We start from the raw sequence: 15,649 nt of genomic DNA, 5'->3' as shown, positions 1-15,649 counted from the left end.
AAATAGGAAAAAAAAAAAGTTGAATTTATGTTTAATAATGAATTTAACTTTTTTCTTTGTTTAATATGGAATAGTGTAAATGAGGAGTATGTTTTTATATCTTCATAAGTACTCAGTCATTTCAGCACTGGAAGCAAACTTAGGAATAATGTAGAGCATCCCCAATTTTCAGGTGAAGATATTGCAGTTTACTGAGAATAAGTCCATGGTAACAGAGTAGCACAAGACAGTGAGGACCTCAATTCTTCCCTGCTCTAATCCTAAAATTTCCAGTTTAAAATGTTTACAGATTTTAATTTACTCTTTTATTGTGTATATAATATGTGTTATCCCTGCAAAAATTATAAAATCTTACTGAAAATATAGCTTTCTTGTTCTCTGTGTGGGACAGAAGTAATGTTTAAAGTCTAGTAGATAATGATAACAGATACTACCTACTGAAAGCCAGTTAATTCCTTATTTTATAACATTAGATGTTTCTTCTCTTTTTGTTGCAAAATCAGTCTAGCTTAAGCAAAAAGACATGAAGTAACTGAATCCAGAAAATTAGAGGTGCAGCTAATCTTAGGGTCCTGACTAGACAGTATTATAGTGCATCAGAGCTGCCACTGCCTCTCATCAGTGCTTGTCCTTACTTTCTCAGTGTCTCTGCTTTTCCTTGGGCTCTTTCACTAGTATGGCGTTTGGCCATCGACTTCTCCGGGGCCTACACATTGAGGAATAAAAGCACTTTTCTCCAAGCTTCAGTGTTTAAAATCTAGAGGACTGGCCCAGCTTGGGTATTGTGCCCATCCTTTGGATCAGTCACTACAGCCAGGAAGTGGTAAATATAATGAAGGGCCCAGGCTAGGTCATGTACCTGCTTCCTTGGCTAGGATAGTGAAGTTCATCATTGGTAGACATTTCCACAGAAGATGGAGAGTGCTTTTGGGGCAGACAAAACTTTAAATACCCATTAAATAGGGTGTGTAGTTACTCATGCTAAACTGATAAACTAATTTCCACTGAGATATGTGAAGTGTCAAATGGTTTTAAATGTAGTTAGCATGACCAGCCAGCATAGTGTCTTCCACATAGGAAGCACTACATGAAAACTAAAGTACAATCCAAATCTTGCTTTAGTAAAAATGGAATTCAAGTAAAGCAAGAATACTGTTAATGATGGATGTGATCAAGCTGTGATAGCCTGATGATCCTATCATCTCTTTAAGAACATTACTTCCAAGTTTCTTGACATGCTGGTCAGGGCATTCTTTATAGGTCAGTGTTTGTGTTACCAGTCCGAAGTGCCCCAAAGCTTTGAAAGGCAAGACTAAGCAGGAGCTGTTATCCTGAAGGTCACAGAAACAACGCAGGCTTGAACAAGATGGAGTCAGAGGCAAAGCATTTCACTTTTACATGAGCAAAAATTTAGCTGTGTTCAAATCAGTTTGCAAAAAGATCACTCCTTTGTTTAAAAACACTGTGATTTCCCGTTGTTTTGAGGATGAAGTTAAACCTGTAACATCATCTGGAGGGTCCAAGGTGTTCTTGAATCTGCCTACCTCTCTAACCTCATTATGAGCTATTCTTCCTCTTGCTCCCTTCTTTGTATGCCCTAGTTATATTCATCTTTTCTCAGTTCCTGTAATGCTTTAATTCCTCCCCTCTTCCCCCACCCTCTTCCAATTAAGTACCTTTGCATTTACTGTGTTCCTCTGCATGGCTGTCAGCACTTTCCCTGCACTCAACTAGTTAACTATAGGCATGCATTGCATAATGACATTTCCACCAACTTTTTTAGTTTTTATAGGCAGAATGAAGATGGAACCAAGAAATTAAAAGTGAATTATTTCAGGCTAGGACACCTTCCTCTAAAGGGAAGGCGGGGGGGCTTTTCAGACAGATAAGAAATTCCAGATGGCCCAGCCGGCATGCCTCAGTGATTGAGCGAGGACTTATGAACCAGGAGGTCAAGGTTAGATTCCTGGTCAGGGCACATGCTCGGGTTGCGAACTCGATCCCCAGGTTCTATTTCTCTTTCCCTCTCTGAAATAAATAAAAATGTATTTTAAAAAATCAATTCCAGACTGCTTAAGATTATGATTCTGGAAGAGGCTGAAACTGTGTTTAGAATCGGGTATTAGCCATTGTCCATTGTTTCTCGTTGGATAGAGTGGTAGCCTGAGCACAGAAGGTTCGTGGATTTGATACTGAGCCCCAGTTAGGGTACGTGCTGGAGGCAACCAATCAATGATTTTCTCTCACATTGATGTTTCTCTCTTTCTCATTTTCCTACCTCCCTTCCACTCTTTCTAAAAGTCAATGGAAAAAGGTATCCTCTGGTGAGGATTAACAAAAACACAAAAAAGAATCAGGTAGTCAATCTAGGTTTGGTATCATTGGCTTTCATCAAGAGTGATACCGTTTAGGGCCTGTGGTTTTCTGTTTAACAGTTTTGATGATAGAATCTTTCTTACTTGTGGCAAGATTATAGTAGTTTTTTAGATGTGAGGAAGAAAAATAAATTTTACAGTGTTAATTTTTTAAACAAATTGGTTGCATAGTTAGGACTGTTGGTTTTATAATTCAAAAATTAATCTATTTTCAGGTAGAAAGTGAAATATAATTTACTTTAATTGTAGGTTAGCAACTTAAATGTTATCTTTTTCTTTATCTTTTTTTGATATTTTTTATTCATTTCAGAGAGGAAGGGAGAGGGAGAGAGATGGAAACCTCAATGATGAGAGAGAATCATCAATCGGATGCCTCCTGCATGCCCCCCTACTGGGAATCGAGCCTGAAACCCAGGTGTGAGCCCTGACCAGGAATAGAACTGTGACCTCCTCGTTCATGGGTCCATGCTCAACCGCTGAGCCACATCGGCTGGGCCCTTTATCTTTTGATTCCCTTAGTACAGTGGTCGCCAAACTCATTAGTCAACAGAGCCAAATATCAACAGTACAACAATTGAAATTTCTTTTGAGAGCCAAATTTTTTAAACTTAAACTATATAGGTAGGTACATTGTTATTAACTTAATTAGGGTACTCCTAAGCTGGCCTTTACTAAAAACGTCCTCAATCTGAGGGGTCGACCTCAGTGAACATACCCCCACTTCTTCTAACGCCACTTCTTAAAAATAGACTTGCCCAGGCCGAAAACCGACTTCTGCGCATGGGCCACGAAGTTTCAATCGCACTGTACGTGCACGCCCACACGTGGTATTTTGTGGAAGAGCCACACTCAAGGGGCCAAAGAGCCGCATGTCGCTCACGAGCCGTGGTTTACTGACCACTGCCTTAGTACATCATCAAAAATAGGGCTTACTTAATAGCACTGACTTGAGCATCCCTTTCCTAGTACCTTTACATTTAGTGGTGCTTTTGTAACCTGACTTAGAGTAAAATTACCTAAGGAACTTTTTAAAAATAGCCATGCCTAGACCCACCATCATCTATTCTGATTTAATTCGTCTGAGATGGAGCCAGATAATTCTAACGAAGGTGGGCAGGTTTAAGAAAAATTGATATAGAAGCATTTTACTTGAATGCCTCTCTGTCTTCCCATATTCTCCCAACCCTTTTGTTTTTGAGTGGACATCTTTAGTCCTTTGTTTTTGGCAAAGTTTGAGCAAGGTACGGCAACTAAAGCAACGGGCTTATTCTCAAAGAGGACTACATTTTTGGGAGGAGACTGTAATACTAATTTATGGTTTCTGAAACGTCCCAGATCAGATATAGAATTCTGATCATTCTTTTCTCCCCAAGTTGTTCCCGACCTATGTAATATTTGTAATCTATCTTGGCATTTCTAAAAATTATGTGTTTTAATCTACCTGATAGTAAGAATTGAGTTTTTATTTACCTTAATGGTTATAGCCTATATTCTTTGGTTCATATATATTCTTTGGTTTATTTATTTATTTTTAAACATATTTTTACTGATTTCAGAGAGAGTTAAAAACATCAGTGATGAGAGAGAAGCATTGATCAGCTAGCTGCCTCCTGCAAGCCCCCTACTGGGATGAGCCTGCAACCTAGACATGTGCCCTGACCATGAATTGAATGAACTGTGATCTCCTGGTTGATATGTTGATGCTCAACCACTGAGCCACACCGGCCAAGCCATTTATTTATTGATGGATCCTCGAACATTTTTTAACATTTTTCTGCCCCATAATGCAGTTTTATAGTTGCTATAACTTTGCATTTGCATGAGAAAGAAGATATAATGAAAGATGTCTTAATAATATATGGTACCCTTTATCATTGATGATTGGAGGATTTTCACTTGTGAATTAATTTTTATTAGGAGCAGGTGTGTTTCACAATTAGGGATACAGTGGGGTCTTGACTTACGAATTCGTCCCAAGACCGAGCTCGTTAAGGAGCTCGTTAAACTCAAATTACTCTATCAACTCAATGCAAAAAATCGGCCGAGAGACAGCTGGTATCTCAAAAAACTTGTTAGTCGGGACACTTGTAAGTCAAGGCCCCACTGTATTTTGACTTAGTTGGCTTGCTTTGGTTTGAAAAATATAGTTGGGCTACTTGGTTAATCAACAAAATTTGGGAAATTGATTCTTCTAATTAATATTAACTCAATAGATTGACAGTTATACTAGGAGTCTGCCCAATTCATAATACCACCATTTCTAAAGTGATGATTTCAGGAGCAGTATGGGCAGGCAGAGATTATGATTGGCAAGACTTGGTTATTATAGATCTATTCAGACCTATGGATGTCTGGTAGAGCAAGACTGTGAGCATGGATAACTTTTAAAATCTTGATACAGTATGCCAAAGGCATGAGCAGGAATGGTAGACTAAGAAGGTTTAAGATTTGTTCTGTAGGTAGGTAGTAATCCAGGCTAGGGCAACAAGGAGGGAAGACTCTTGAGATCAAGAATAGTTCCAAATGAAATATTCTATGATAGAAAGCTTTTAAGTTTCAAAGGATACAAGCCTAGTTATAGTAAGTCCTGATACTCACTTAAGGAGTCTGCAAACTTATCTGTCCTATGCATAGGAATAATTTTTCATTCTCTATAACTTGCTTTTTTACTCCTATAATACCTTTCCTTTCCTTGAAGCCTCTTTTTCACTCAAATTTTCAGGTAAATTTTGAATTCTATCCCATATGTTCATGCTTGATCTGATATAAAATGTTTTAAATTATTGGACAGTGAAAATTATTTTCTTCAAAAATTTTTTTTGGTAAATGATATTGCAGAACCTCATTTCCCTATATATTTTCCCATTTTTTTTATTTTATCATGCACAATTTAGAGATTTTATTTTAGGTAAACTCAAAAGTACACGTTTCTTTAATCACTTTTCTTTCTCACGGCTTGACAAGTTGCTCCAAGAAAATAAGGCTGGCTATTTAAAAAGAAAAAAAAAGAAAAATGATTCATAGTATCTTGTGCAATGATTACCGAATGCACATCTGTTGTGTGCTTATTCTGTATTTGTCTTTGTTGCTGAGATGTGTCTCCCTAAGGCGGCATATTGTTTGGGTTTTGTTTTTTCAATCCAATCCTCTATTCTGCGCCTTTTTTATTGGTGAGTTCAGTCCATTTACATTTAGGGTGATTATTGATACATGAGGATTACCTGTAGCTGTTATATCTTTTGTTTTCTGGTAGCTCTGTGTCTCCTTTGTTTTTTTTTCCCCCTTATGTTTCTGTCTGTTATTTTAGTTTGGTGGTATTCTATGATTTTTTTTTTATTTGTTTACTATTTTCTCTTTTTTAATATTATGTGTCTGTGTGTTTTGTTTTGTTTTTCAGTGTGGTTACCATTAGGCTTTGGAAAAGAAAGTTTCATATATACAGCAGTTCTTTTTTCTTCTGAATGTTCCTTTATTTCCCCTTTGAAAATTCAGGCCTTTACCACCTCCCCTTTTATGTTTCTTTTTTAACTGTCTTTTTAAAAAATGTTTTTATCCTTTATTTTTTATGTTATATTTAAGTGTATAGTACCTTTTCTGAATAAGGGTTGCAATTTCCTGTTTCTGTCTGTCTGTTAGTCATCTTACTCGTAGTTTTGAATAGAAAAACCCCTTTGCATTTCCTGTAGTGCAAATCTTGTGATAAATTCACTCAGCTTCTGTATGTCTGGAAAAGTCTTTATTTCTCCTTCATATCTAAAGGATAACTTTGCTGGATATATTATTCTTGGCTGGTAATTTCTCTCTGTCAAATGGTTGGAATATTTGATTCCACTGTCCCCTGGCTTTTAGGATTTCTGCTGAAACCCTAATGGGATTTTCTTTATAGTTTACTGTCTTCTTTTCCCAGGCTGCCTTGAGAATTCTTTCTTTTTCAGAAATTTTTTTTAATTGATTTGAGAGAGAAGCATCAATTTGTTGTTCCACCTATCTATGCATTCATTGGTTGTTCTTTGTATGTGCCCTGACTGGGGATCAAACCTGCAACCTTGGCATATCGGGACGGGCTCTAATCCAGCAGTCACCAACCGATGGTCTGGACCACTGGTGGTCCGTGAGGTCTGAAAGGTTGGCTACCGCTGGTTTAAGGAAACCTTTGGAGCAGCGGTCACCATCCAGTGGTCTGTGATGTCCGAGAGGTTGGCAACTGCTGATAACCAACTGAGCTATCTGGCCAGGGCCTGTCACTGTTTTTTTATAGTTTTAATATAATGTGCCTTGGAGAAGGCCTTCTGGGATTGAGATAATTAGGTGTTCTGTTTGCTTCTTGGATTCAAAGATCCAGTGCTTTCCATGGGTTTGGGAAGTTCTTATCAACTCTTTGTTGTTGTTTTTTTGTGGTTTTGTATGTTTGTTTGTTTTTGTTAATCCTCATCCGAGGATATTTTCCATTGATTTTTTAGGAAGAGTGGAAGAGAAAGGAAAAACAGAGAAACATCAGTATGAGAGAAACACATCAATTGGTTGCTTCCTGCAATAAGCCCTGGGTGGCAGTGAGGTTGAAACGGCTCTGGTGAGGTCGAGGCGGCCCTGGTGAGGTTGAAACGGCCCCGGTGAGGTTGAAACAGCCCTGGTGAGGTTGAAACGGCCCCAGTGAGGTCAGGATGGATTCAGTGAGGTTGAAACAGCCCTGGTGAGGTTGGGACGGCCCCAGTGGGGTTGGGACGGCATCCGGGGCCAGAATGGCCCCAGCGAGGTCGAGACTGCACCGGTGAGGTTGAAACGGCCCCAGTGAGGTTGGGATGGCCCCAGTGAGGTTGAAACAGCCCTGGTGAGGTCGGGTCGGCTCCAGTGAGGTCAAGACGGCACCGGTGAGGTTGGGACGGCCCCGGTGAGGTTGAAACAGCCCTGGTGAGGTCGGGACGGCCCCGATGAGGTTGGGACGGCCCTGGTGAGGTTGGGACAGCCCCGGTGAGGTCAGGACGGCCCCGGTGAGGTTGAAACGGCCCCGGTGAGGTTGAAACGGCCCCGGTGAGGTCGGGACGGCCCCAGTGAGGTTGAAACGGCCCCGGTGAGGTTGGGACGGCCCCGGTGAGGTTGAAACGGCCCCGGTGAGGTTGGGACGGCCCCGGTGAGGTTGAAACGGCCCCGGTGAGGTCGGGACGGCCCCGGTGAGGTTGAAATGGCCCCGGTGAGGTCAAGACGGCACCGGTGAGGTCGGGACGGCCCCGGTGAGGTTGAAACAGCCCCAGTGAGGTCGGGACGGCCCCAGTGAGGTCGAGACAGCCCCGGTGAGGTCGGTATAGCCCTGGTGAGGTTGAAACGGCCCTGGTGAGGTCGGGACGGCCCCGGTGAGGTTGAAACGGCCCCAGTGAGGTAGGGATAGCCCCAGTGAGGTAGAGATGACCCCAGTGAGGTCAGGACGGCCCTGGTGAGAACTAAACGGCCCTGGTGAGGTTGGGACGGCTCCAGTGAGGTTGGGACAGATAATGGGGACCAGTATAGACTGATGAACAGGGGTAGATGCAGAGGCAGAGCAACATTGAACAGTCTGTCAAACTACAGTGGGAAGCCTGGGGAGGGTTTGGGGGGAGCGGTTTAAGAGATCAACCGAAGGACTTATATGCATGCATATAAGAATAACCAATGGACACAAGACACTAAGAGGTAGGGGAGGCCGGGGGAATGTCAAGGGGGGGGGAAAAGGAGACATATGTAATACTCTTTGTAATAAATACTTCAAGAAATAAAAATTATTTAAAAAAAAATAAGCCCTGGGTGGGGGTGCGGGGGGAGTTGTTTCCAACCAAGGTACATTCCCTTGACTGGAATTGAACTGGGGACCCTTTGGTCTGCAGGCTGATGCTCTGTCCACTGAGCCAAACCGGCTAGGGCTCATCAACTATTTGTTTGAGTAGGCTATTTGTTCTTTTCCCCCTTTCTTCTCCTTCTGGTATACCATTATTTTTATATTGCTCTTCCTGATGGAGTCAGATATTCTCATAGAATTTCTTTCTCTCTCTCTCTCTCTCTCTCTCTCTCTCTCTCTCTCTCTCTCTCCCTCCCTCTCCCTCCCTCCCTCCCTCTCCTTCCTTCCTTCTTTCCTTCCTCCCTTCTTCCCTCCCCTCCCCTTCCCTTTTCTTTTTCTTTCTTTTCTTTCTTTCCTCTCAAGTTTATTATTCTTCCATCTACATCCTTTGTAGATTTCTATTTCCCATAGCTCTATTTCTTTCCTCCATCTGGTCAGTGCTATTTCCTAAGCTCACTAGTTTATTGAGTTCCTCAGCTCCAGAGTTTCTGTTTGGATCTTTTTTTTTTTTATTTCAAATTATAAGAGAAAGGGCTCTTGGAGCTAAGGACCCTAACCTTTAACTCCACATTGAGTAGGTTCCAAGAAAGGAGACTGAAAGCGTAAGGAGGTGCCTCTAGCCAACTGAGAGGGCGATAAGGCACCTACATTAACTGGTGATACTGTCAAAACAATGAAGTTGGACCTTGGTTCTTGAGTTCTGCAAAGAAAGAATTCAGAGCTAAGAACCCAAATTATGAGAAGTTTATTTAGAAAGTTATAGAGGTAGTAAAAATGAGGCATAGAAGAAATGGGTTAAGGAAACAAATTTCAGAGGCAAAAGAAGGGCCCTTGGAGCTTAAGAAAGTACACTTGAAAAGAAGGGTGTGCTCTGGGAAGAGAGAAAGTGACTATTTGGTCCTTTTTAAAAAATGTCTTTATTGATTTTTAGAGCAAAAGGGATAGAGAGATAGAGAGATAGAAGCATCGATGACACCGAAATATCCTCCTACATGCTCCCTACTGGGGATCAACCTGCAAACGGGGCGTGTTCCTTAATCGGAATCAAACCATGGCCTCCTGGTTCCTGGGTCTATGCTCAACCACTGAGTAACACCAGCTGGGCTTATTTGGTTCTTTAAAGATTAATCTCTTTGGTAAAGTATTTCTTTTGTATGTGTCCTGACTGGTGATCAAACTTGCAACCTTGGCATATCGGAACAAGGCTCTCTAACCAACTGAGCTATTTTATTTTATTTCATTAAACTGCCTGAGTTTTCTTATATTTTGTTGAGTTTTAGGAGCTGCAGTCTTAAATTCTCTGTCATTTAAATAATATATTTTGATGTCTTTAAGTTTATTTTCTGGAGATGTTTTCATTTTCTTTCTGAGATACCTTGTTGCCTTGGTTTCATGGTATTTGATAGATTTTCCCCTCTGCCTAGAGAATGCAATCTGCTTTTTAAAAAGAGTAATCCTTCTTTATTTAGCAGGTCAATAAGAAGAGATTTTTTGTTGTCCAGTACGTTGTGCTGAAGTGTTTTTGTTTTCTCTTGCACTGCTTTGTTTTCTTGGATCTCTGTGGGTAAGCGAAAGACCACAGCTAACCTGTCACTGGGTTTAGCTACAATATGTGCTGACCACTCAGGCAGGAATGTTTCTACCTTTCTGCTCCTAAGTGCTTCAAAGAGTGCACACTGCAATCTGATTCCTCCCCTCTTCTGAGGCCTCATATTTTCCATCTCTGAATTTAGGTCATTTGAAAGGTCACTTCTATTTTCCAGTTCACAAATTCTTTCTTTATCGTGTTCTTTCTTCTGTTTAATTCACCCACTGTTTTTTCTTTTTTAAATTCAATTGCACTTTTTCGTTTCTACATATTCCATTGCCTCTCTTAAAATGAGTTTCTTAATTGATTGTCATATTTTTGCTACTCTCGTATTAAATGTTTGGTGTGGGTTTTTTTTTAATCCTCACCTGAAGATATCGTCATTGTTTTTGAGAGAGAGACAGACAGACAAACATGGATATGAGAGAGACACATCGATCAGTTTTCTCTTCTACATGCCCCAACTAGGAATCAAACCCACCACCTTTCAGTGTATAGGATGATTCCCCAACCAACTGAGTGACACTGGCCATAGCTATATGTGTTGTGAATTTTTCATCATTGTCCTATCTGCATGTCTGTAGATGTCATTCAGTTATATCTGCTTTTCATGGTAGCTCATTTCCACTACCACCTTTTTTTTAGTCAGTTTTTTTTTTATTGTGAGCTCATTGGAACTTACCTGTGTGAATTCTTTCTTTCTATTTTATTTTATTTTATTCCTCACCCGAGGATATTTTCCCACTGATTTTTAGAGAGAGTGAAAGAGAGAGGGAAAGACAGAGAAATATCGATGTGTGAGAAGTATATCAATTGGTTGATTCCTGCTCAAACCCTGACCAGGGCCCGGGCCGGGGAGGAGCCTGCAACCAAGGTACGTGCTCTTGACCAGAATTGAACCCGGGACCCTTCATTTCACAGGCCAACGCTCTGTCCTTTGAGCCAAACCAGCTAGGGACCAGCTTTTTATGTTTTATTTGACTTCTCACTTTGAGCAAGTCCTAGGCTTTGTCTTATATCTCACATGTACAGTGCTACTTAAAATATGACTGTGATGAGGATGTGGAACAACTACAGCCTCCATTCCTTGCTGGTGGAAGTGTACTAGTAAATTGGTTTTGGAAAACTTTTGGTATTGTCTAGTAAAGTCAAATATAGGCTTACCCTTGTGATCTAGCAATTCCATTGCTACTTACATGTCCAAGAGAAAGGAATGCATATGGCTACCAAAGAGCACATACTAGTAAAAACATTTTCATAGCATCTTTATTCATAATTGCCAAAACCTGGAAGCTACTTAAATCTCCATAGGAGAATAAGTAAATTGTGTAATATTCATACAGTAGTATACTGCACAGAAATAAAAAGGGGAAAACTGACATACACTACAACATGGGTGAAACCCAGACATTAAGTGGAATGAAAGAAGCAAGACATAAAATAGTTGATTCCATTTATAAGAAGTTAAAAAACAAGCAAAACTAATCTGTAGTGATTAACTTGCTTGTTAATTTAGCTGTGCATTTAAAGATTATTTTTTTACATAAATAAATTTTATTTTTTTGTGTTCTTCATTTAATTTTTCCATTTATTCACTCTGTGCCTTCTTCTCCACTCCCCCACAATCACCACACTGTTGTCCATATTCATAAGTTCTCATTTTTAGAAAATTTTATTTATTGATTTTGAAAGAGATGGAGAGGTGGAGAGAGAGAGAGAGAGAGAGAGAGAGAGAGAGAGAGAGAGGAAGAGAAGAGAAGGGGAGGGGAGGGGAGGGGAGGGGAGGGGAGGGGAGGGGAGGAGAGGGAGATTATTTGTTGTTCCACTTATTTATGCATTCATTGGTTGATTCTTATATGTGCCCTGACCAGGAATTGAACTCGCAATCTTGATGTATCGGGATGATGCTCTAACAGAATTCCCCTACCAGGGCCAAGTTCTCTCTTTTTTTAAACATTTTTTATTGATTTTTAGAGAGAGAGGAAGGGAAAGAGAAAGACAGATAGAAACATGGATGAGAGAGAAACATCAGTTGATTGGCTACCTCCTGCACACTCCCTACTGGGTATCAAGCCCGTAACCTGGGCATGTGCCCTGATCAAGAATCGAACTGGCGACCTCTTAGTGCATGGGACCATGCTCAATCAGTTGAGCCACATGAGCTGGGCTTTATTCCTTTTTTAAACTGTCATTACATAGACAATTTCTCAGGATTTATAATCTACTACTACATTGCTGAGACCAGTTTTCAAGATTAAAATATATTTTCTGTTTCTTCTCTGTTTTTTTTGTGTGTGTTTTTTTAAAGCCTGCTGGCATTACAGGAGTAGAATATTCTCCCTTTCTATTATGGGTGTATAAAAGTTCTGCATTAAGTGCTAAAAATACTTTTCTGACTTGGGGAATCACGATAAAGGAGATTTCTCGTACAATTTTTTGCAACTTTTCTGTAATCCTAAAATCATTTTAAAATAAAAGGTTTGTGTGTTTTTTAAAAAAACAGCAACACTTCTAGTTTTAACTTCAGAAAGCTAATTACTATTTATAATTCTGAGTTTTAAGCAACCAAGTTAGAGACTTGGAATGCAATCCATTTACAAATTAGGACTATCTGTACTGTATTTGATTTTTCATGTCAATGTACTGTCATTTCTTTGTTCTTTTCCTAACTTTTAAAATATTTTGTCTTTGCCATTGGCATTTTGCATTATTTTCTGACTTCTTTATCTTGGTCTGCATTCCAAAGACAGAATGAAATCTATGCTTTCTTGAAATGTATATTTCAAACGAGTTGAACAAGACAGAATCTTAAGCCCAAGTAAGGTATGGGAAAGGCTGTTTCACAAGCATTTGGCAAATCAGAGATGGCAAATACTTGTCATACACCATTTTTCTTTCATCCATTGCAGATATTGCTTATTGATCACAACACTCTTCTTCCTTAGTCTTTTCCACACTTTGGTTTAGCTATCTACTGCCAGTTGATCTGAGTTAGCATGAATGTAAAAAAAAAAAAATGTCTATTAATATCTGTAATTTAGAGGATTATTTGGGGGAGAAACTTCTGGAATATCTATTCTTATAATTCATGATCTATTCCATCCATTGTATGAAGTAATATAATCATAATTTTGGAAGGCCAAATATTTAAAGAATACCTTGTTTCTTGTTACTTACATTTTCAGGTGTTTGTGTAGCCAATTGAATCTGCTATTTTTATAGAATATTCTTAAAGTATAAACTTTTCTTAAAATTCCACACGCTTGAATGTCACATCTTTAATTTTTAATTGGGTGACATTTTTTATAATGTTATTTAACTTTTATTCTTGTGTTTTTCTTTATTTTTAAGGAGTGGACCTACCCTATGAGACGAGAGATGCAGGTATGACAACCTTATTGTTTACTAGAGGCCTGGTGAACGAATCGTGCATGGGTGGGGTCCAGCCGGCCCTCCCGATCAGGGTAATTGGACTGGCGGGAGTGAGAGGAGGAGGGGACATGGGAGGTTGGCCGCGCCGGCCGGCCCCACCCCTTGGTTGAATTCTGGTCGAACTCCCAGTGGAGGGGACAATTTGCATGTTACCCTTGTATTATATAGGATCATTAAATAACCTAATTTCACAAAGGATTTGAATCCTTTGTGGTTCATCTGTTGACTCATAATCTGTAGGTTCATCACTAAGTATTTTTAAATATTAACAGATTTAAACTTAATTGTGGATCTTAAAAAGATGGGAAATGAATTGTTGCAGTTCTTATTTTTAAGATTAGAACCATGGACAGTAATATATGTACTTGCTTAATGAGTCACTTTGTTTTTCTGCATCTAAAAAATTTGATACAGTATTTTGATTCCTTTTGAAAGTAGTTTGTTCTGTTTGTCTAGTTTAGATACATTCAGGAGAGTTCAGTGTATATGGAAATCTGTCAGTCGGGCTATATCATACCTTAGATATATTAGTGATTTCCAATCAATTTCCAAAACTAACTCCTCCAGAAGACTGAGTTGAATTCTCCCAGTATGGAATGACTTAAGTGATAGCTAATTAACAGTTCACTTTTCTTTTTCATTTCTCACCATTTACAGTCACTCTGCTAGACCTAGGATCAAGCAATATCTTTTGTTCCTGGGAATCCTTTTACTTCTAAAAATCTGTTTCTTTTCTTTCTTAGTGAAAATCCATTTTTTTAAAGTATGTGAGTACCTAAGAGCCATTTTACTTGGTGCTGTGGAGAATGCAAAGATGAAAAAAATGTTATTTCTGCTCACAAGAAGCTGTTAGAAGAAATCAGACAATATCCCATAGAACTGAACTACTACGTTAGTATCTTGGGTATGATACAGCCTGACTGAAAGCATTCTATATTGAATTCACATAGAATAAGCTTTAATGCAATATTCAGAAAGTACTTATTTAAATTGTTAAAACTGTCAATAAGCAAACATTTGATATTTGCCTTTTTTTCACTTGCTGTACTTTATTTCTGTTATTAACTATAGATAGCAATTCTTTTTTTAAAATATATTTTTGTTGATTTCAGAGGAAGGGGGAGGGAGAGAGAGAGATAGAAACATCAGTGATGAGAGAGAATCATTGATCGGCTGCCTCCTGCACACCCCCTACTGGGGATCGAGCCCTCAGCCCAGGCATGTGCCCTTGACAGGAATCAAACCTGGGACCCTTAACTCTGTAGGCAGACGCTCTATCCACTGAGCTATGCCGGCAGGGCTAGATAGCAGTTCTAATCTTGTATCGGGTACTGCTTTTGAGTTAGCTGAATAAGGTTTAATGTAATTCCAAAGGGAAGATTTTCTTTATGCCTATTTCTAGATTTTAGCTGAGACTAGAAGTAAAATTAGAGGTGTTTTATTAATGTAAAAGAAATCCTACAACGTATTAATTCTACCCAAACTGCTATAAAAGCACTATTGTCAGTAAAACTCGGAGAAGAAAAAAGCACTGTGGAAGTTCAAATATCTGGAATGTATTATTCAGAACCACATTTGAATTTTGAATTCTCGTTTGATGTATAAAGCACATATTCATTTCTCTTCCCAATCATTCGCTCATTGTAGCTGGGAAATGCTCTCTAGATAAGCTTTTTAGCAAATTATTATAACTATGAAAATACGCAATATCCACTTTTATGGTACATAATTTATATAGATTTAAATTGCTGATGGTAAATATCTCAATTTTTTTTTCTAGGAAATTTTACCTGGATTATTTTTAGGCCCATATTCTTCTGCTATGAAAAGCAAGGTATGAACTTTACGTTAGGTTTGTCAAGAGATTTTATTAACCAACTTTTTTGTAGTAATTTTTTTTTTTTTTTAGTAGAGTTTTATTTTTTGAGGGAGAGTTCACAAATAATTGTATGTTAACAGTAATTGTTACTCTGGAGTACCTGCCTCTTTCCAAATTTTACTGGCCAGTGATTCTCAAGTGTTTAACCACAAATCATAAATGAAGTTTCTATTTTTTTTTCTCATGAAATCCTTGTGTTTGAAAGATTTACCAAATAGTGGACTTTTATTTAATGATTTATTTACCCTCTAAAGTAGAAAGCCCAAAATAAGGATATTTTAGTTAACCTTTCCTTATCAAGGGTGTGTGTTTGTGTCTGTCTGTGCATACACATACACACACTTATTTTGATTGAAGTGGATCAAATCTTATTTTTGTTTTTCCAGATTTTAGAGGTCTGGATGCTCTAAGTTCTAAAGTATTGCTCTCTATATAAATGTCCTATAGCAGGGGTGGGCAACCTTTTTGTGAGTGCGTGCCAAAACCAGCAAAATCTCTGACTCAAAATTCTTCTGTGTGCCAACCCTAATTTTTTGAGAACGTTACGCCTACTTGATCTCTCTTAAGGT

At 39.0% G+C, this 15,649-nt stretch overlaps 1 protein-coding gene across 1 annotated transcript in view; it reads left to right on the top strand.

Moving 5' to 3' along the window:
• Positions 1-15,649, top strand: part of STYX (serine/threonine/tyrosine interacting protein) — a 40,651-nt gene that overhangs the window by 1,529 nt on the left and 23,473 nt on the right. The window contains exons 2-3 of the mRNA XM_081083987.1: positions 13,121-13,153; positions 14,982-15,035. Of these exons, the coding sequence (XP_080940113.1) occupies positions 13,121-13,153; positions 14,982-15,035 (87 nt within the window). The remainder of the gene's footprint in view (positions 1-13,120; positions 13,154-14,981; positions 15,036-15,649) is intronic.

Source organism: Myotis nattereri, assembly GCF_964212035.1.
Source record: "Myotis nattereri genome assembly, chromosome: 1".
Lineage (NCBI taxonomy): Eukaryota > Metazoa > Chordata > Mammalia > Chiroptera > Vespertilionidae > Myotis > Myotis nattereri.
This window is presented reverse-complemented; position numbering and strand designations above follow the sequence as displayed.